The sequence below is a fragment of the Asterias amurensis genome, chromosome 21 (genome assembly GCF_032118995.1).
Source record: "Asterias amurensis chromosome 21, ASM3211899v1".
NCBI classification, from domain to species: domain Eukaryota; kingdom Metazoa; phylum Echinodermata; class Asteroidea; order Forcipulatida; family Asteriidae; genus Asterias; species Asterias amurensis.
In genome coordinates, this window is record NC_092668.1 from 9,398,312 (window position 1) to 9,421,943 (window position 23,632).

General features: G+C 38.5%; 1 protein-coding gene across 4 annotated transcripts; it reads left to right on the top strand.

Moving 5' to 3' along the window:
* The first annotated feature begins 76 nt into the window (after window positions 1-76).
* On the top strand, window positions 77-23,366 carry LOC139952956 (protein lin-54 homolog). Of its 4 annotated transcripts, none has more exons than XM_071952296.1 (11): window positions 77-144; window positions 4,843-5,697; window positions 6,135-6,348; window positions 9,910-10,040; window positions 11,241-11,438; window positions 12,235-12,362; window positions 12,980-13,057; window positions 13,975-14,215; window positions 14,830-15,023; window positions 15,647-15,822; window positions 17,381-23,364. In XM_071952296.1, the coding sequence occupies exons 2-11, from the start codon at window positions 4,918-4,920 to the stop codon at window positions 17,392-17,394; spliced, it is 2,154 nt and encodes a 717-aa protein (XP_071808397.1). In that variant the 5' UTR covers window positions 77-144; window positions 4,843-4,917; the 3' UTR covers window positions 17,395-23,364. The 4 variants fall into 4 exon arrangements, with proteins under 4 accessions (XP_071808397.1, XP_071808398.1, XP_071808394.1 ...); XM_071952297.1 differs by having other exon boundaries at window positions 108-144; window positions 4,931-5,697; window positions 9,910-10,031; window positions 17,381-23,366; XM_071952293.1 differs by having other exon boundaries at window positions 108-144; window positions 4,931-5,697; window positions 17,381-23,365.
* Window positions 23,367-23,632: the final 266 nt, after the last annotated feature.

Genomic DNA, 23,632 nt, shown 5'->3' on the forward strand with positions numbered 1-23,632 from the left:
TTAATTTTTATGATTTTTGAAAATAAAAATTACAGAGTGAGGTTGACCTTTGATCACTTTGTAAATATTATGGGCTGTCACTGTGCATGTAGTGGTACGCGCGTGATTTTGAACAAATAGCCGCAATGGAAATCTTCAAATTCGGTGAGAATTCATTTATATTTCAAAACATATCTTAACGATTGAAATAAATATCTACATTATCAGACATATCTTATCATTATTTGTAAAGCCTAACTTAATTTGGGAAATATTAAGGTGGCAATTTTGACATAAATTGGCGACGTTCGTCTCGATTTCGTGTGTGCATGGTCAATGGTCCGAGGGCTCTATTATCGGGTGTCGAGTTGTCCATTCCATGCATGATGGACCCGATATATCTGGAGGAAAAGTTTCCGTATGGCGCCACCACTTTTTCATTCGAAATAAAATAATTTAATATCTAATTTACCTGCTGATTGATATATCCCTTTTTGTAAAAATGAATGAAAAAGTGGTGGCGCCATACGGAAAGTTATCCTCAACGAGTTTACAGCTAACAAATATGGAAGAAATTATTTCCGAAAATATGTTGAAGTTCTGCACTGGCGATGTTGATCATCGTATACCAATTGATAGTGTGAGCCCAAGTGCGCATGGCTTTGAGTGCACCGCGTTGTCTTGCCGCTATTCGCCGTCAAATGGGTACATGTACTAGGTGCCATCAACTCGCCTTCATCTCCTTCAATACACATTTAAAATCCTGGAGGCATAAAACTGGAAAGCACTACACCTCAAATAGCGGTCGCACTAAATACCAACAACTCACGACCCCTCACGACAACTCACGACAACAATTTTTAAATGCACTTTAACAAAATATTTGAACATAAGTCAACCGTTAAATATGTGCACAAGCAAGAGTCATATATGCATCTAAACCACTTTAAACTGTTGAAAATTTTGTTCTTTTAACTGCCAAAAATTTGTTTTTACCCCGAATTTAGTAGCAAACGGAAATATTCGCCATGTTGTCTTTCGACGTACTTGGACGATTCTATTACACCGCAGGGGGCATGGGTAATTTCTGAGGGCTTAGTTGTATTTTTTTTCTTATTGGTTTTAGCTGCTGTTTTTTTTCCCTTTCTTGTTAGTAACTAAGCCGACACTCTGGATTGCAATAAAAGGGAAGATTTAAATATAATATTTTTAAAAACTCTATGGGGACTATGAGAGGCACATAAAATGGTAAATAATCATCTTGCATTTTGTATCACCCCTGCGGTGTAATGGAATCGTTCGAGTACGTCGAAAGACAACATGGCGGATATTTCCGTTCGTTACTAAATTTGGGGTAAAAAAAACACTTTTTGTACACTTAAAAATACAATTTTTCAACAGTTTGAAAGTGATTTGGGTGCATATGACTCTTGTGCATATATTTACCGGTTGACTTATGTTCAAATGTTCTGTTAAAGTTCATTTAAAAATTGTTGTCGTGAGGGGTCGTGGGTTGTCGGTATTTAGTGCGACCCTCAAATAGAATTTTTTAAAGTTTCAGGTTGAATTTCGGTTACAAAGAGAGTTTTTTCTTAAAAAATATTTATAAGCAGCAAAGCCGTCTGCTCTATCTTGCTTTTTCACAGGGCTTCTTCTTGTCATATGGACAGACAACAGAGGGCGCTTTCCTGCGCGCGTATATTTTTTTCCTAGGACAGATGAGGCCACTTAGCATGCGCCAATTTAACGGCCTCATCTGTCCTGGGAAAAAGATACGCTTCCAGCACATGGAGTCTTGGCACAAGATGTCTATGCTCGGTATCATATGTTCTGCGCTTTGTGTAAATTGCTCACTGACTATTTAACCATCTGCTTAGTGGGTGGTTGACGCAAGTTGATGGTGCCGCCAGTGATCAGTGCAAGAAAGTGTTTACATGGAAGTTACTGCACGACGTGGGAATGGAAAACGTCAATTTAAAAAAAAAATTCACAAAATATTAACACCAAAAGGGAAATTAAACAATTTTAAATAATGCGGGCTTGGAGTTCCAACTACAATTAACATGTGATGTGAGTAAAAGTTCAGACTCCCGACTTCGATAGAAATATTTTTAACAGATTTTAGAAAAATTTTCGCAATGGTACGGGACCTTTATACCCTGGACTCCGTCGCGTTGCACGCAACGGAGGAGTCCAACCTGGGCTACCCCTTAGCCCTACAAAGTCGCCCCCCCCCCCCCCCCCCCCGCAAAGTCGCCTCCTACAAAGTCGCCCACTAGCAAGCTCGCCCCCTTTGTGTACAAACTCGCCCCATCAGTTCTCACAATGTCGCCCCCTAGCCCTACAAAGTCGCCCCCGACACACAGTCGCCCCCCCGACACAGTCGCCTCCCCGACAAAGTCTCCCCCTAACAAAGTCGCCCCCAACACAGTTGCCCCCTACGCATGATTTATGGACATTACGTTTATTTTTGTTTATTGGAACATTCATCTGGGTTTTTTTTCTCTTCAGTCAGTGTTTTTTTAATACTTTTATTACTTGATTTCTTCATTACATTTGTTTAAGAGTCCCTGCCTGTAAGAATGTACCAAATTAGGGGGGGGGGGGGGGGTGTGATTCATGGGTTCGCAGATCTTCTTCCAAAAAATTAGAGTGATACACCATCATACCAAACAAATAAATCCAAAATTTTAGTTTGCTGACGCTTTCAGTTTTGGAGTTACCAGTTATCAAAGTTTGGGCCAAAAAGCCCTCAAGAAACGAATAGTACATTCCCTGTAAACACAAAAACGCCAAGGTCATCCCAGAAAAAGTAAAACATTTTTTGAAACCTCCAGTTGGGCTTATAACAAAAGTAAAATTTGGGATCTCGTTGGCGCGTCATGTTACGCGCATCTGAACCTTTGACGAACAGTGCCCTCGTGCCATTTTCAACGCCTCATAACTCAACGCGCCTATAGGATCCCATGAATTGAACAAGTTCAAATGAAAGAGCTTGCATCCCTAAAACAAATTTAAGTGCAAAGTGAGTGGGATCTCGTTGGCGCAGAGAGATAATAGAGGTCAAAGTTCAAATTTTACCAATATATTGCGTTTTCGCACCTCCGTAACTCTGCGCGCCAACAACAAAAAATTGTTTTTTATGGCAACTGGGTATTGGAACAGTTTTCATCTAATGACAAATGAAAAAAAAATCTTGGGATCTCTGCAACTTGCATGTCAAAAGATTTTTTGAAAATTTTCTAAAGTATTGTCATTCCACACAAATATTGGTGTTTTGTAATACATTTTCTGTCAAGCACCAACTTCGAAGCCCTGTCAACATTTTATCAAATGAAGAAGGGCTCTATAATTAATTTGGGACAACCATATGTGCCTAGATATTATAAGTGGCTGTCCCAAACTGAAAGGATAGAGTCCTTGTTCTTTAAATAAAATCTTGAAAAGGCTCTGAAGTTGGTTCTTGACAGAAAATATAAAAAACACCCATGTTCTTTGTGACCTTTGACCTTGGCTACAGTTACCAACCAACATTAAACTAACATCATTTGTAAAAACAAGTCCAATCTATATCTGGACCAAAATTTGTTTTGGAGACCTATCCCCTTCATGGTTTGCCAAGATTTTGAAATTGGGGATATTTCTCACTTTCGGTTGCCACAGCAATGCAATGACATGCAGGCACGTATTGTGACCTTTGGTCTGTAATATTTGTTAGCGCCACTCAAATCCCATTTGGTTTTTGCTTTTTATGTGTTGCTGAGTATCTATATTTAATCATAAAACGCAGACAATTTAATGGGATCATATTGGCACTTGGATTTCTAGACGACGCAAAATCGCCCGAAATAGTCAGTAGTGTAGTTTTATATGACCTTTGACCTTTGTTATATTGGTGGGCCAACATGATCCCAATTATTTTTCAATTGAAATCTGTTTAGGAACACTCAACTTAACCAAATACAAGAAAACATTGATGGGATCATGTTGGCACAGATACTTACAGTGATGAAAAAAGTGAATGTTGTGCCAATTTAGGCCAAAATGTGTGGAATGGCAATACTTTAGAAAATTTTCAAAAAAACTTTTGACATGCAAGTTGCAGAGATCCCAAGATTCTTTTTTCATTTGTCATTAGATGAAAACTGTTCCAACACCCGGTTGCCATAAAACAACTTTTTGTGGTGGGCGCAAGGTTACGGAGGTGCGAAAACGCAAAATATTGGTAAAATTTGAACTTTGACCTCTATTATTTCTCTGCGCCAACGAGATCCCACGCACCTTGCACTTCAATTTGTTTTAGGGATGCAAGCTCTTTCATGTGAACTTGTTTAATTCATGAGATCTTATAGGCGCGTTGAGTTATGAGGCGTTGAAAATGGCACGAGGGCACTGTTCGTCAAAGGTTCAGGTGCGCGTAACATGACGCGCCAACGAGATCCCACATTTTTTTTTTTACTTTTGTTATAAGCCCAACTGGAGGTTTCAAAAAATGTTTTACTTTTGTTAGGATGACCTTGGCGCACATTTTTGTGTTTACAGGGAATGTACTATTCGTTTCACGAAGGCTTTTAGGCCGAAACTTTGATAACTGATAACTCCCAAACCGAAAGCGTCAGCAAACTAATATTTTGGATTTATTCGTTTGGTATGATAATGTATCACTCTAATTTTTTAGAAGAAGATCTGAGAACCCATGAATCACCACTTGGTACATTCTTACAGGCAGGGGCTCTTAACAACATAGGCAAGCTCTTTGTTTAAGGGCCTTGAGTACAATAATGTACATGTACCTACGTGTAAACGTTAGAAGCCAACCTGATGTTTATTTTTTATGTACAATGTTTTATTGTTGTTTTGCAGCTTCAATGTGATTTCTTTCTGATGTTAACCTATTCTACAAGTCCGTGACACAGAAAAGTTGATATACATGTAATCATGGCATCTTCAGGGTCCCAGACAAGGAGTAGAGCCAAGGAAGAAGCAGCTAAGACTGGCAAGACTGATCCTGTGGCAGTAATCCAAGCAGAATTAGACAGTCTGATTGCAAAGTCTAGCAGTGACACAAGTACATCATCTCCTTCCAAAGCGACCAAGCCCACCACAGCAATCATAACAGCTACTACTAGTGAGACTACTGTTTCATCTTTACCCACTGAAGTCAGAGTGTCGTCAAGTGGAAATCCAACACAAGTTATAACTCTTCCTCCAGGGTCACCGGTGGGTAAGACGATACAAAACATTGTTAAGCGGAGCATACCATCTTCAACCTCTGGTCAAGTTGTTACCAAGGTAATAATAACACGGAACCCTTCAGGCAAACAGTCACTAGCTAGTACAGCTGGACTTACCACTGCAACAGTAACCAAGATGACCACAGGTGCAGCTCAGACCACTGGAGGAAGGCAGTTACTGTCCTCCGGATCACCTATCAAGCTTATTCCCATCTCTCAACAAGGCATGGTTCCCCAACAGGGAGTAGTCCAAAAAGGCATCGTCATCACAACATCCCCGGCAAAACAAAATGTGACCAAAGTTCCAATTCCAATAATGAAAAGTCCAACAAAGACTGGACTAAGTATAATACCAAAGAAAATAGCTCCTTGCCCAACTCCACCACAAGGACTGATCGTCAAGACATGCTCAGGTACAACGAAAGGTGGAGTCTCATTGACATCTGTGTCTGGGGTCAAGACAGTCGCTATGGTTGCAAACACGGTAAGTTGTCAAAACTACTTCTTTTAAATCCTGCCATTTTAGGACCCAGAACATGGTTCACAGTAAAATCTTTAAAACCTTTTCATAACTACTGGGGACTGTTCATCCATTCTGATTGGTTGAGAGGAGATTACAAGGCCATGCTTAAATATGCAATATATACATGGTGGGCAGTTTTTAAACATGGCTTTAGGAAATTTTGCTAAAAAAGCACTATCAAATTTAAGTTGGGAGGTAAAATATTTGGCTTTGGAAAGTTAAAACTTGCGTAGTAAACAAACTATATACATAAATCATTTGACACTACCCCCCCCCCCCCCGCCCCCCCCGAAAAAAAAGAAACTCTTCTTTGAAGGTATCAAACTGTTATATACTATAGATAATACCAGAATGTGGATATGATGAATTCATTGATGTGACTGATGTTTTGTACATAGGTGTCAAGCCAGGGTCAGACAAAGACTATTCAGATACAGCCAGCTATCCAATCACAGAGTAAACAACCCATCAGTACCAACATTACAGCTACATCTAAAGCAGGCCTAGTGACTACCCCAGCTACTACTGTACAGTCAGTCAACGTCCCTGGCTCCAAGTTCTCCTACATTAGACTGGTGACTGTAACTGCATCAAGTGCAGCAACTACCCAATGTGAGTTTACATCCAGTTCTGTAACAGAATGGAGCTTGACCATAGAGTTATATATAAGAACTAGAGGGCGCACCGGCCTTTATACGCGGCCCCGGCAAGCACCCAGGCGGCCATTTTCAAAGTTGCCAAAACAGCATCTCACAGCGTGTGTTTGTGCGGCCATTTTGTAAGTTGACAGAACAGAATCGTGTAGCGTTCAATAAACACAAATTACAATGTGTACTTCATATTCAACGCACGTACAGAATGGCGCGCATTTCTCCTTGCTGTCCCGTTGCGTTTGTGCAAGCTACATCACCAGTGCGCCCTCTAGTTCTTCTATATAACTCTATGAGGTTGACATTCTACAGTGGGGGGGGGGGGGGGGAGGTTTGGTACATGTGTTTATGTGTGTATAATTGTGTACATAGTACAATGCTCACTAAGCATATTATGTGGACTATGTACTGAACATGTTTGATAGTTAGTATGAGTGTTAACACTTACTTAATACTTAGTTTAATACTACTGCTGATAGGCAGCATACTGCGCCACAGTACATTATACAAATATTGAGTGGAATGGGAGGAATATTATTGCAAGGTCAAATTTGGACTGTTCCATTTCACGAGGCGAAGCCAAGTGAAATGGAACACCTCAAATTTTACCGAGCGATAATAATCCTTCCATTCCATGAATTAAAGCCATTCAATATTTGTTTTATATACATGTAACTGACATAGATCCTTGTCATTTGATGTATTTTAAAAGTTTAACATTATGAAAAATCACACAAATTACTGACAACCAAAAATCATATAGCGCCGCGTAGTGGCAACAATGCACAATTAATTGGATCACAACCTTTTGACATCTTCTTTATTATGTGGACCATTTGTAAGTCTGAAATTCGGACCCTGATATTTTCATAAGTGAAAGCTATTTTGTTTGTTTATACATTGTAATAAACTAAGAGGTACATGTACCTAGCAAGATATTATTGTATACAAAATTTTGACAGCCCATGCCTGTCAAATAAATCGAGGTAGAAGATTTTGAGTTCCTCGTGTTAGCATTTTTGACAGACCTCAACGACCTGTTAGATAATTGAGGTATTTGGATGATCAAAATTTCATACTTGCGTGGCATTTATTTAACTTTTGAATGCGCAGGTGGTGGGGGATGTTGACAACTAATTTAACGGCAAAATACAATCAAAGTCCGACAATAAAAAAAAGAAGACATTTTTAAGACATTCTAAACGTTCGAAAAAAATACAAAGAAAATCGTACAAATAATAGTTATTTTGTGACAATTATTGCTGCGATACCTGGTCAACTATCAGAGTAATCAGTTTTACAAATCTCCAGCGATGTAATTTTTCCTTGTCTGTCATTTACTTCAGCGCGACATTCATGAATTTTCCGATCAGCCTGTAAGATGACCTTTGACACGAGACATTCCCCTCAAACGTCTGCTTGTAGTCAGGCACCCTCAGTGTTTTTATGGAACGCGCGATCAGCACGTTTTTCTGCGCGATCTTACACTCGGGCAAAATAATTCTGTCAAGAAAATGACTTTGACATTTACTGCCATTCGACAATCCATCGGAAAAACCAAAACGTCTTTCAGATGATTTACAACGGAAATACTTTCTTCAGAACGCAAGATTTTGGAAACTAAATCAACTTCCGCTCAGTTGATGTGGATTGCGCGAAGGTAATAAAGTCTGGAATGTCATTTTGCAATTAAGTCCGTCTTGTTTTTTGGAACGTCATGCAAATCTGTAATTTTTTTGCAATCGTCACTTAAAATAGTATTTTGCCTCTTTGTTTTTAATTGGTCTTGTTTCTGTTTAGCCTTTTAGTTTTTATTGTTAGGCGCATAGAGGAATCTTTTATTCATAATGCGCCTTATAAATGCTGTTTATTATTTTTATTATTATTAAAATCTGTCAAAACATACATTCGATACTTACGTTTTTTACCTAAAAAAACAAATGTGGACGCTTGACAGAGTTTTTATTTTTGATAGATATTAGGTATGAGAGGCTGCAATAATCAGAAAAATTACAGTAGTCTTGTGGCAGAAAAAAAATTATTACACGTACAGACAATTATTTGCTTTGTTTATCTGTCAACCTTTTGCCCTCCTCTGTCAGGCTTATATTTTCTGTGTTTGGTGTTTTGTTGATTTTTTACTGATTTTGTTTGAAAGTACATCTGTTGGGCCTCATTATAGTAAACAATGAATGTTCCTTGTCATTTACTCAAAGGGAAGGTACACGTTTGGGAATTGTCAAAGACCAGTCTTCTCACTTGGTGTATCCCATCATAAGCATAAAATAACAAGCCTGTGAAAATTTGGGCTCAATCGGTCATCGAAGTTGCAAGAAAATGATGACAGAAAAATCATCCTTGTTGGACGAATTTGTGTGCTTTCAGATAGGAATAGCGCGAATAGAAGTCTTTTATTATTTTACTGAGGAATTACCTTTCTCTAAAACTATGTTACTTCAGAGGGAGTTGTTTTCCACAATGTTTTATACTATCAACAGCTCTCCAATGCTCGTTACCAAGTCACTTTTAATATTTGTTTTGAGTAACTACCAAACGTGTACCCTCCCTTTAAGCTAGTTTTGAATTAAATATATACAACCACAGGTTTCACTGCTGCAGACTTAACATTTTTAAAATGATCACCACACGATTAAAATTAACTGAACTATCCTTAACATTTATGTATACAATTATTTGAAATATCTGAAAAGGTCAAAAATAATTTTTTGAAAAATGACATTTGAGGTTGTAAAATGGTCCATATTTCAAAGAAGATGCCTTTTGCACAGGTGCTCCTTTGTTTTAGCAGCGGTGCGGCGATGCTGTACTGCTCAAAAACATTGGGAACAAGGATGATCCTAAGTGTTGAATGTGAAATGCTATTCCCCATGGGCAAGTAGGTCTTTTTGATCGCCGGTGCGGATGGGAGTAATAGTGAATGTCACGTGAAGTAAGTTCCACCAATCAAATGACAAGGATCTGCACGTGTATGTCAGTTATATATATTTTGTAAACCATTACATGGTGCTATGTAAAATGATTCTAGAGGTCTCATAATTCAAACATAATTCCACATATACCTTGCAGGAAAATACTGTTTAATGAAAGTGCCTTGAGCGTCACTGAGTGACGGATATGCGCGCTACATTGTACAAGAAGCCACTATTATTATGATTATTACTTAAAATGCATACAGTATTGTGCTGATGAGAGGGACTGATGAATGTCTTTTCAGGACACCTTTCTACTAAATACACATGCCAAATATTGAACAACTTGAAACCCTGTTCTTTAGTAATATCGAAAATATTTAACTATTTATTGCTAAAAGTTTGTATGTTCAATGTAACACATTTATAGAGTTACAGTGTAGACTGGTAAACGCATTGAGGAACTGACAATGGTTATGTACCCACGTATGAGACTCATGAACAATAATTTCACCCAGTATTGTCACCCAATTCTCAGTTTGTTTTTTACCATACGCTGTTACTTATTTTATTGGTATTTTTTTTCTGTGTAGCGAAACCTGTGATGGTGACCACGACTGCTAAACCAATTGCTCCGGCTGTGACATCAGTACATAGTATTGTCAGACCTGCCATAAACCCAGTCAAGGTGAACGTGCCTATTGCACCGGCACAGGTAAGCATGGTAAGACATCATCAAACAGTTCTATAATAAATATTTTTTATTAAAGACACCGGACACTATTGGTAATTGTCAACGACCAGTCTTCTCACTTGTTGTATCTCAACATTATGCATCAAATAAAACCTGTGAACATTTTAGCTCAATTGGTCTTCAAAGTTGAAAGATAATAATTATAGAAAAAACACCCTTGCCACACAAAGTTGTGTGCTTTCAGATGCTTGATTTCGAGACCTAAAAATTTATCTGAGACCTTGAAATCAATTTCGTGGAAAATTACTTCTTTTTCAAAAACTACGTTACTTCAGAGGGAGCCGTTTCTCACAATGTTTTATACTATCAACCTCTCCCATTAATCGTTACCAAGTACATAAGGTTTTATGCTAATATCAATTTTGAGTAATTACCAATAGTGTCCACTGCCTTTAAATATCCAACAGCACAATTATCACCAATAACAGGATGAACAGTTTAAAACAAGAAGAAAATGTTTAGTTTTAGATGTGGAAGTAAAGCCCCAATTGCGGAAAAAACACACAATCAGGTGGGGAATGGAAATTGAATCTTAGGCTCCGGTTTGAAGTGGGGTTTGAACCAAGGTCCACAGAGACGAAAGGCTGGGAACGAAACCACTGAGCCAACCTGATCCCCCAAACTTTTCTGGTCCTGATAACAGTCAGAATAAACATTTCTTTTGCAACGTCACAGCCTGAGTTTTTGCCAACCCAGGAGGTAGGAAAACTATGGAAAGCCAAAAATGCAAATCAAAAATGGATCACTACTATTTGTAACAATGTACACAAATATCCAAACATTGTGTTGATTTTGTTGTAAATAAAACAACTAATTATGGGAGGTATTTTATTTAATTGATCAGATTGCAGAAAATGTTGAATTTGGTTAAAACATCTATAATAACAGTTGAGTGTTTCACTGACATTCGGCCGTCCATGCCAACCAAGGCGGTTTGTTTATCAACAAAGGAAAGGTCTATACAAAATTTGTTGTACTTCCTCTATGTCTAAGCTAAAAGACATTTAAGATTGTGAGATCATGGTGTGATAAAAACCATGAGTCTATCACTTCACTTTGAGCAAAAGCTGCCGGCTAAGAAATCACTGAAAAAGGGTAGTCAAGTTTTTAAAACTAGGTTTTAAATGTAAAATGTTTATGATGTACTACACTAGTGTTGATTCTATACAGGCAAGCCGCAGCAATGTTACCCAGGCTGCAACAGGTTCCGGTCAGAATCGAATGATCATGCCAGCCAATACCCAGCTAAAGATTATAAACCCAGTAACAGGAGAGACAAGGTTTGCTGCATTCCCACCAGGTACAACACTACTGGCACCATCTGGTAATATCCTACAAAGCTTTGCTATGGTTCCAATGGTTCAGCAGGTAAGTACCTAGGTTTCTTTATCCCACTCTAATTTCTTGTAATAAAGCGAATACATTTTTTTAAAACATGTTTAGGGTCTCCACCTGCTTCCTTTTCAGAAGCTGCTTCATTTTTGTTTTGTTTTTAATGATACATTATAATGATCTCAGCCGGTTGTCTTTAAAAAATGTGTCAGGTAGCTATTTTGAAAAGAAATAAAAATCCTTCAATTTTTTCAAAAAAGCAGGACGCTAAATATATATATTTTTTTAATTTTTTTTTTGGCCTTACTGCATTGATAGTGCAGCAGTCCAATCAATACCCACGACAGTCTTTTGAAGAAAACAGAAGGAACTCCTAACATGAGCGAATTAATAGCTAGCTAGCTTGCGTAGCAACACTATTGGTTGGGTAACTCTATAGAGTTATGCACTAGGCAGAAGTGTTTGTACTCTGATGCGACGTGCAATTTAAATATTTTTTGAGAAAAATCTTTGCCTATATGTACATAAGTATTCTTTCATTTCATTTGATATAACCATGGGAGACTTTGTAACACTACAATGTACATGTGTTAATGTAGGTGGCAGCAGACTTACCTGGTATACTTCCAACTTGTTTACATAGTTCTGGATTACACATTTCATAGAAGGATGGATTTATAGACCGATCCGATCGGATCGGTCTATAGTGGAGGGGAAAAACAATTAGATGTGTAGCAAGATTGAAATACATGTACGTGGTGCTTGTGTTTGATTTTCCTTGAGCCAGTCTAATATAATGCTTTACCTGTGTAATGAATTTGTGTTTTTACAGCAGGTAGTGACGCAGGCTAAACCAGTGGCACCCCAGAACTTTGTTTCTTTAGCTCCTTCTGGTGGAGTTCCTCAAGCTCCTACACCAAGGCCACATTCTCCACCACCACCAAGTCGGATCATTAATGGGTAAAAAAAACTTACTAACTTCAATTTCTATGTTTTCGACATACATGCATTCATGTACACCCATGTAGCATTGCTCTTATCTTCTGTTTGCTTAAAATTGTTGCATGTAAGTACATTATTTCTCTTTCTAAATTGTCAGTTTTTGTGTTGACGTGCAAAACAACAGCTACATGTACATGTTTGTATCATTAACTTTACAATGAACATTCTTGTAAACATGGTAAAGGTTTGTCTTCCTACGAGGTATATTTTAATGTTGGTAATAAATGCCATGTGTTGTATGGTTATAATCATTCCTTTTACTAACTGTTTGGATAAAAACAAACAATATGGGAGCCTTGGATTCCTACATACATACTGAACTTTTGAAGGAAACAAAATTATCAAATAGGACAGGTCCTCACATTTTAAATTAATTATCAAATCAAATTATGGAATCAATATGCAGAGCTGTAGTGACTGGTCAAAAAAAACATACTGCTGTAAGTTCTGTATTAAGGTATCATATACTTTGTCTTTGTGATTATTGCCTTATTTGTTTATTTCATTTTCTCAAATGTACTTGATTCATTGATGCACATAAAATTGATCTAATGTGTGACATTTTTATTTTGAAGGAGGCGTTCAATACCCAGTGATGCTGATCAGAGACCCCGTAAACCATGCAACTGCACCAAGTCACAATGCTTGAAATTGTAAGTATACTCAATAGAGTGCATCAAGCCTGTATGCTTCGTTTTTGGAAGGGCAAGGGCACCAAGGCATTTTCTCCCTGGTAAAAGGCGCCTTATGAGGAAATTTTTATTGCAGCCTGTGGCTATCGCAGCCTGTGGCTAGTGCAGCCTGTGGCTATCGCAGCCTGTGGCTATCGCAGCCTGTGGCTATCGCAGCCTGTGGCTATCGCAGCCTGTGGCCATTGCAGCCTGTGGCCATCGCAGCCTGTGGCCATCGCAGCCTGTGGCTATTGCAGCCTGTGACTATTGCAGCCTGTGGCTATCGCAGCCTGTGGCTATCGCAGCCTGTGGCTATCGCAGCCTGTGGCTATCGCAGCCTGTGGCTATCGCAGCCTGTGGCTATCGCAGCCTGTGGCTATCGCAGCCTGTGACTATCGCAGCCTGTGCTACAAGAACCTCATCTTCCCTTATTTTTACTCATTCAGGGCTGGGTCAAGTAAACTATAGTTAAGTGTCTTGCTGAAGGTCACAAGAGTCATGACCGAGATTCAAACCCCAACCCTGATGACTTTGCCTTCAGAAATTTAGTCTGGTGCACTACATGTAGGTCACTTGGCCACAGTGCATCCCTTATGTTGTTGGTAAATGCATTTGTGCAAGACCATGTTCATGGCAGCAAATGCCAGCATGTAATCTTCATGTAGTGCTCTATGCCATATGTACATGTACTACTGCAATTGAGACAAGTTTCAGAATATATAAGGAAACAGGCCAGTCTGGAGGAGAGTTCACTTATTAGATTCACTTGACACTGTTAATTCCGAGAAATATGAAAGGTCACCTTCATATGAGACGTTTGTTTTGGTATCAAATCTTGGAATGTTAAAGTCATTTACTGTTTTGTAGTCATAATTGATGTTTGATTTCTTTCTTTCTAGGTACTGTGATTGTTTTGCCAATGGTGAATTCTGCAACAGTTGTAACTGCAACAACTGCTATAATAACTTAGAACATGAAGATGACAGGGCCAGAGCAATAAAAGCATGTCTTGACCGTAACCCTAATGCCTTCAAACCCAAGATAGGCAAAGGACGTAATGGAGAGTTGGATAGAAGGCATAACAAGGGTTGTAACTGTAAACGTTCAGGGTGTCTCAAGAATTACTGTGAGTGTTATGAGGTAAGTCTATATCCAACTGATCATTTCGTTTTCATTTTTAAAAACCATAATTGTATCATCAGCAATGAGCTGCACGCAGACACAAGCTTTTCCCATTCTCTCCTGTCTTGTGCTAGTGTCTGAATCTCCAGCAGGGAGAGCAGAACATCCTGTGACACTAATCTTGCGATACCTGGTGTATAGTAGTCTATGCCGGCCTTGAGATGGGGAGTAGAGATCATAGATATTGAGCCAGGCCTGGAATTACACCGTTGCCCCTAGTGTTGGCCATAGTGCCCTTCAAAAGTTTCCCATTGACTTTCAGATTTTCAATGTAAGTGCCCTTTGCATAATGAAAATGGACTTGCCCTTTCAACATGTTAAAAAAATGAATTCCCAGGCCTGTTGAGCATCTCATTTTGAGGTTTCCCTTGGATGTTTTCAAGCAATTTGAGTTTTTGGATGGTTTGTATTAAATGCATTGTGCTGGCTGGTGTTGTACAAGTTGTAGGTAATGCTGTCATATTGTATAGAAAGATGTAAAACTCTCAGACTCACAGCCATCACATCAACAAACATTTAAGCTCATACATCATTAGTTTTGTTCCATTGTCTCTTGCATTCTATCTAACCAGGCAAAAATCTTGTGCTCCAATAACTGCAAGTGTGTCGGATGCAAGAACTTTGAGGAGAGTCCAGAACGTAAGACGTTGATGCATCTTGCAGATGCTGCAGAGGTACGGGTTCAGCAACAGACCGATGCTAACACCAAACTACAGTTTCAAGACTTCCCATCAAGGCCTGCTACTGTCAATGATTCTGGAGAAAGGTATGATGATTTGTATCTTTATAATGTTCAGCAATTTCTGTATAGCACTTTACCTGTTCATTTCAAATGGCGACTTTAGTGGACTATGCACTATTTTTGTTCCAAAAAAGGAAAGTATTTGAGTTTACAGATCACTCATGGGAAATAAAGCCTTAGACTTAATTTATTGTCTGATTTCAACAGGGTTTTTTATTTGTGGGGCGTGTCTTGGCGTAGTGGTCTTGTTCACTGGTGTTGTCAGCAGCAGAGTGTGGGTTCAAATCCCAGTCATGACACTTGTGCCCTTGAGGGAAGGTTGCGGAGGTAGTGCATTCTGCTTTATCAGCTAGGCTCCCAATGAATGACACCCATGCCTACATCCTTACGGACTGTGTATAGGGTAACTAACCCTGTATCAGCCCCATGAGTAAGTGGCAACGTGCACCTGGTAGCAGTTGATTTGGGTCTACAGCCCTAATCAATTATGTGTAGCTCTCACCTTGAAGTATCTATCCAGGCTTGTGATGTTGGGCGGTCTCTCATAACAACAATTTTATGACAGGAAATTCAATATAGAAGCACACTTTTTTTTAATACTTATTTTATTCAGTAATAATGTAGTTTTCTGGTGTCTTTCCCTACAGGTTACCATTTTCCTTCATAACCAATGACGTGGCTGAAGCAACCTGCCAGTGTCTATTAGCTCAGGCAGAGCAGACAGAGCAAAAACATCACTCACAAGCAAAAGCAGAAAAGTTGATCTTGGAGGAGTTTGGCCAATGCTTATGGCAAGTTATTGATTCAGCTGGCAAAACAAAAGGTATGTCACATGGAGAGTAAAACAACACACTTTAGTAGTCATTTTAACTGTGTTAACAGGTAGTGGTAGGGTAGAGGTTGATATTGTGTATGAGAAAGCCACTGGAGCGCCAAGGACGTCAGGGTTGTGTACTCCCCAAGGAGCTGAGAAAGATTAAAGGAATGTTATTTTCCCAATGACCAGGGCACTAATGTAAAGCGCTTTGGAACTGTCGTGGCCGAGTGGTTAAGAGCACCGAATTTAAACTCTGGTGTTTCTGATCAGCAGAGTGTGGGTTTGAATCCCCAGCAGTGACACTAGTTTCCTTTAACAAGACACTTAACCATTGCTTCGCCCATCGGATGGGGCATAAAGCCGTTGGTCCCATGTCTTGTGTAACGCAAGTAAAAGAACCAAGTGCACTTATCGAAAAGAGAACGGGTTCGCCCGGTGTTCCTGGCTGTGGGTGCTGTATGCGCCGTAGCTATAAGGTGCTAAATAACTGGAACTCAGAATCCATCACTGCAATAATCTATCTCTCTGAAAGTTTGTATATACTCGAGTACCTTGTTTAGTAGATACATGTACGTTCGCTATGTAAGACTTTGATATTATTGATATTATTATTGAGACCTTTATTATGAAATGCGCTCGGCTATATAATAATTTGTTATTATTGTTATTATTATGATGATCATTAGGCCTGGGCGAATTATTTGAATATCCGGTTAATGGCGAATAGGTTTTCCTATCCGTAACCGCGAATGCCTTTTTTTTCTTAACCGGATATCCGCATAGGGCGCGAATAGCTATTTATAAACCGGATAGTTCTGTAATTACAACCGAGTAACCAGATATTCTTTAATATCCGAATATCCGCGGGCGTCGGGCGACAACTGATATGAATGATTTGTCTGAATCCTTATGAAACTTCTATTAGGACAGCATAAAACAGCATAAATTAAGTATTAAACTATGCTCACCTCCGTGAAGAGTTAAAACAATGACATTTCTGACGTAATTTGTTCAAAGATTACAAAAGTTTTCCTTCACGTAGAGTGAATCACGATCAAAAGAAAAATCAAATCGCCATCTTTAAATTAGATCCGGTCATTTTTATGAATGAACCGAGTGACACTGTCTAAAACTAATATCAATCCGCCCATAAGATCTCATACACAAACGAACAGCGCCCTCTAGCGGCAAAAAAACTATTCGAATATCCGGTTAATTTCGGATAGTTGGCCAGCGGTATCCGAATAACAAAATTTCACTATGCGCCCAGCACTAATGATCATACAACAGTATCAAGAATTTCCTTGGTAAGACTTTCAAATCATGATTCCGTACACACTGAGAGTTAAATCCCTAAACTTATACAAGTCCCTCTCTTATCAATTATCAATTATCTTGACAAAATTGAGACAAAATTGGAGTAAACTTAACAACGAAAGATTGGACATACCTTAGCCTTTCCTTTAAAAATTTACACTGGAGCCTAATTTTGTTAACAATATTTTTAACAAAGTTTAGGTCAACAACCAAACATATCTGTGACTTATTTATGATTTTGTTTTAGGAATGTCGGCTTGAATTCTTCACTCATCTTGTAAAATACTTTGGCGTTTGTACCAGCCAGAGAGTGTTGAGGGCAGTGCTGTTTGGCTGAATGATCTTCTTACATCATAGCTATGGTATCATCAAGAACACTTTATTTCATCAGTGAATGAACAGGGCCCAATTTAATGGCTCTGCTTACCTCTGAGTTCTGTGCTTTCGACCGCCATTATCTGCTTGTGCACGGCAAGCGCCGAATTTGTGCGCTAGCTGTATAAGCGTAGAATGCCTTATAACATGGGGTAGGCATGTGCACAAGCCAAAATTCTCTGCTAACCCTTGCTTATGGTTAGCAGAACCATGAAATTGGGTCCAGATTAGATCAAGAATGATTGATCTTGTTGTGGGATTGCTTGTATTACCTGGAGTAAATGAACCAATACTGTGATTTGCATGTACATGGCATGGCCCCTAGTAACAATGAAACAGCACCTTTTCAATACAAATCCCATGTTTGATATTACCTGATGTGTACAAGAAACATACTGTTGACATGATAAAGCATGCTTAATTATCTACATGAGTTTAAAAACTTGTCATTACTGTATAAGAAAAGTGTGTTTTCTCACAGACTAAACCCTTGACACAACTTGAAACTAAAACAACTTTTGTCTTGCATTACTAAGTAGTGTTTATTAGTGTACAAACCGAGGACACCCCTTTGTCCTCGCATTGTTTGGACTTGGGTTTTCTGTTTTTTTTTAGCGATGTCCCAATAAGTTTTGTACTCATCACTGAGCGAGCAAGGACTGTCCCCTTCTGTCATTTTCCCAGATCCCTTTTGTTAAAATCCTTGGTTTGAATGCGTAGACATGTTTCATGGTTAAACACACCATGCAACACATAGTGTTAATACGAAAAGGTGCACACACTCACAAGTTTTTTTGCACACACGGTTGTGGGGACATGCTATACGCCTCTCTTAATATTTATGCATGAGGTACGTCACAATGCTAACTCAAAAGGAGGCGAAGGGCGCAGCCACTGCAAGTGATTGGGGACATGCGCCCATAACCTCATTTTGGGTAAGAATTATGACGTCATGCATAAATATTAAGAGAGGCGTATTGGAGCAATTATTTCATTTACTGAAGAATTCCCTTGTGGAGACCAAGTTGAACAAACAAAAACGTTTTGGGGACCTTTGTTCCAAAAGTTCTACAAATGTAACTGCATGTATATACCTACCCCAAGTAACAAACATGCATTCCAATCCTGCCTAAAGGCCCCTTGCATGCCACCATTGCTGATGAAACGTGCGCACGTATGAAGAGCTATCATTTGCTGAGAGTGGTGCATGTTTCCATTGTTTGTCATCAAAGATGGCAGCCATTGCAATGGGTCTCAGGTGAATACCCCATGCTTACATACTCCAGGTAACAAACCCCATGATTGGTTCCATACTCGGGTCACACCCCATAGTTACATACTCCAGGTAACACACCCCATAGTTACATACTCCAGGTGACACACCCCATAGTTACATACTTCAGGTGACACACCCAATAGTTACATACTCCAGGTAACACACCCAATAGTTACATACCTCAGGTAACACACCCAATAGTTACATACTTCAGGTAATACACCCCATAGTTACATACTTCAGGTGACACACCCAATAGTTACATACTCCAGGTAACACACCCAATAGTTACATACTTCAGGTAACACACCCCATAGTTACATACTCTAGGTAACACGCCCAATAGTTACATACTTCAGGTAACACATCCAATAGTTACATACTCCAGGTAACACACCCAATAGTTATATACTTCAGGTGACACACCCAATAGTTACATACTCCAGGTAACACACCCAATAGTTACATACTTCAGGTAACACACCCCACAGTTACATACTCTAGGTAACACGCCCAAAGTATGTAACTATTGCAATAGTTACATACTTCAGGTGACACACCCAATAGTTACATACTCCAGGGGTGGATTTCACAAAGAGTTTGGACTAGTCTTATCTTGAGTTAGGACGAGTTACTAGTCCTAACTTAGGACTAGCTGTATGTTTTTGATATCTCTTAGGACTAGTCCTAAGTTAGGACTAGTCCTAACTCTTTGTGAAATCGACCCCTGGTAACACATCCAATAGTTACACACTCCAGGTAACACACCCAATAGTTACACACTCCAGGTAACACACCCAATAGTTACACACTCCAGGTAACACACCCAATAGTTACACACTCCAGGTAACACACCCAATAGTTACACACTCCAGGTAACACACCCAATAGTTACACACTCCAGGTAACACACCCAATAGTTACACACTCCAGGTAACACACCCAATAGTTACACACTCCAGGTAACACACCCAATAGTTACACACTCCAGGTAACACACCCAATAGTTACATACTCCAGGTAACACACCTTGTGGTTACGCACTAGGTGACAAACCCCCCATTGTTCTGCACTAGGTGACAAACCCCATGGTTACCCACTGTGGTTGCATACTCCAGGTACTACATGTACACTGATCAAGAATAACATCACCAAAGACAAAGAACAGGGACTTTTAAAAAATAGTTAGTTTATTGAAACAACATTTTATACATCTTTCAAATTTACCATTTTTAATATAAACATTTAAAATGTATACATTAAGCATTCAAATGTTAATGCAATCATGTGTCAAACAATAGTCCTTTGTATATAAACTTCTAAATGAATACCAGAATTGGCAGAAAGCAATAGGTTATCATATTTTGTGAGGTAATTATATGCTTTTTGTACATTTGTACATAGTGCTTTGGTAAGAGTAGCCAGTTATGTGTTTTTAATAATTGTGGTATTGATTATTATGTTAATGTATACCATTTATAAAGTGAATTAAACTTGTACCTTATTGAGTGTAGGCCTCTGGGCACCATAGAATGTCACTGCCGTAATCTAAGATTATACTAAGATTGATTAAATACCACCCTGTACTCTGTTACTGACAAGGAATAAACTGATGCAGTGCTGACTTGGGGGGGGGTGCTAACATCGAGTTCATTAAAGATATAACAACCATCAGTACCGGTACATGAAGACACTTGATGAACATAATGTTCACCATGCAAGTGAGCGTAAAACATACAGAATAGCAGATAATTTATGGTCTTTATGGCTACCATTCTGAGCAGTGTTAATATTAAGGTGATCCAAACCTTGTGATTCAAAGATGAAGCAGAACACCAATGGACAGTCAGTCATATTTGAATATTTGCTCACATCAGATTGCGGGTATTTTCATTTTCTTGGTTTGAGCCTTTTAAAGAAGTTTACATCATGTACAGTTGTTTATTCTTGTTTTATTCTTTAAGCCCCGATCAGATGACAGAGATCTTCTTGGATGTTTGGGCCAAGTATAATGAATCAGATTACTAGCCAATGTGAACACGTTTTGGAGGTTACGCTCTGAAAGCTGCTGAACTGGTTTGCCTCGTTGGCATTTCTTGTTTAATTTGATGTGGTTGGTTCCTATTTGACTGTAGCTTGATTTTGTTGACATGCGCATTGAATAATGATTACACATGGTGTGATCTATATGTATGTAGATCTCCTCTTATTGGAATTAGGAAGGGTTAGATTTTTATATGATGAGAAATGATTATGTACATCTAAGCCTTAATTCAGTACCCACCTGCCTCTAAATTATCCAATAATCAGTGTTTTGATTGTTACCGTAAACGTTACCCCTCAAATCAAAGGAAATTTGTAACATAATTTGATGCAAACTATCGATAGTGTCAAAGATGCATATTCAAAACTAAAACAGTTCCCTGTGCTATCAGCAATTTTGTTTGTGATAGTTGTACTATTTTACCCTCTACATTAAAAATATCCTACCTGTTTACTTCCACAAAATAACTACAAGTAATACACTCAGAGATTCTATTCTCGTTGACATTTCAGAACCATTTGTTTAACTGTCATGTTTTAATATTCAACACCTTAGGAGATTTCCCAAGACGTGCTGTATAGTCTCTTGTGACCATTTTATCAAAGGTACATGATTATGCATCTAATCTTTACTTAAATTTTGTTTAAATTTGTGCATAATCGATGATAAGAATGAGTTATTCAAATCATAAAAAGCTCATCCCATTTATATTACAAAATATTTTATCAATACATTTTGATACTTGTAGATAGAGAATGGTTTGATTGTAATGCCATTTTATTAAGAAGAGCAAGTGCTTGTCATGCTTTTTAAGGGACACAGCGTTTGTAACCGTTTTTTTAATTTTTATGCATATGGTTGGAAAGATGTTTTTAAAGTAGAATACAATGATCCACACAAGTTTGCCCCGAAATTGCGTGGTTTTCCTTTTACTGTGCGAACTAACACGGTCGGCCATTTCCAACCATATGCATTTTATAAACAAGGGTTACATTACACCTTTTCCCTATAATGAAATAGTGCCAGATTTTATGCTGTAATAAGAAAAATCTTTTCTAACTAAAGATGAATCACACCTGGTTGACTTTGAAGGTTGAGATGAATGCGTTTAGTAGTATGGAAATATCGCTTCGGGCATAGTCATGGTTTTGACATCACCGAGGGCCTATAATTTTAACTGTGTCCCGATTATTAAGCTGTCAATGTTTCTTTTATATACCTAACGAAGATTCTTCTAATCAACAAACCCTGACTACCGTGACACGGAACGATAGTTGTACACACAGTCGGCTACGCACGAGCGACCTATTTGCGACCGTTTACTTTCAGGGCAGACTAAGTCGATTGCAGCAATGCCCCGGTGTGGCGGTCTCGGAGCTCCGGCGGTCTCAGAACCGGGCTTAGTTTACTACATGTATGACGTCATCTTTATAGGAAAGGGGCCCAGCTATTTCCATGACTCTATTTTTAACCAATCAGACTATTGGATTTTAAATGAGGCATATAAATGTAGCAATAAAACAGCTGCATTGGTTAGAACTATCTCTAATAAACAATGCAATGCCGCGTACTCAACATTGCACAGTACGCTGCATTGTAATTGATACAGGCTACTTTACGATATGGCCCAATTTCTTAAAGCCTGTAAGCATAAACAACAAAATGTTTAGCAAAAACAGATACCAGCCAACATTCCTTTCAGTTTACAATGTTGTAACTGGTGCCCCACTCACTTTTTGCTCAGCAAATAAATGGTATTTTCTGCTCAACAGCTTTATGAGTTTGGGCCCAGGTCTTTCACCTGCATATTTTGTACCAACAAATTGAACTGTATTTCTCCTTTTACAATGCTATCACATTGTGCTCTACCTGAATAGTTAAAGGCATCAAACTCTTACAATTCAATCCAGATCATTTAAGAAGGGTTGTTAACATGGTTTGGGTTGGATTACTATAGGTACCATAATTACCTGCTATAAGTTTGGGCTCAAAGTAGACCTGGCCCAGTTGAACTTTTTATTTCCACCCAGTTTTTGTTTTCGTACATTGAATTATGAATACCTCATTTTACTTATTAATCCGATTGTTTGTATCTATACTGGACATGCATTCACGTTTTTATGTGTTTTCTTTATTTTGTATGTTAATTTTATTGTGACTTGTTTAAACCTGTGAATAAATAAATAATATCTGTGCATGAAAACGGGCACCGGTATCTTTCTGAATAGTCTTCTTGTTAAAATGAAGAAATCGCCAAAGGCCATTTAAGGTGAAGACTTCAAAGGAGATACATGTGCAGATTAAAGGAGAATGGACAAGAAAGTGTAGATTCGTGGATAGAATGTACGAGTTGGAGGCGAATACATTGTAGTCACGAATCTACACGTTCGAGTCTATTCTCCAACTTAAACTATTTCCCCCAATCTTACTTTGTCGAGCGACGTTTGGTCACATTTATTACTTTAAAAAAAAAATTATACTTAAAAGCTTATTATAGTGCTTGAACACTATTGAGTACAACGTTTTGATTAAAATTATGTTATTTACTTAAGTAAATTGTTTAACTTTAAAAATGGTTTGGGGACATTAAAATAAACATGTTTTCTGCTGAGTAGTTTTCACATCATACTTTGGAAAGACAGGCATTTTCAAGTTTGTTCACACGAATCTACAGTTGAATAAGTGTAGATTCGTAAAAATAATGTACTCTTTCATTAATATAGTGGCGTCACATAATAGTTTAACACAAAAGAATTTCCCCAAATCTTTCCTAATTTCAGCCCATAATTAAAAATGAGGGTTTG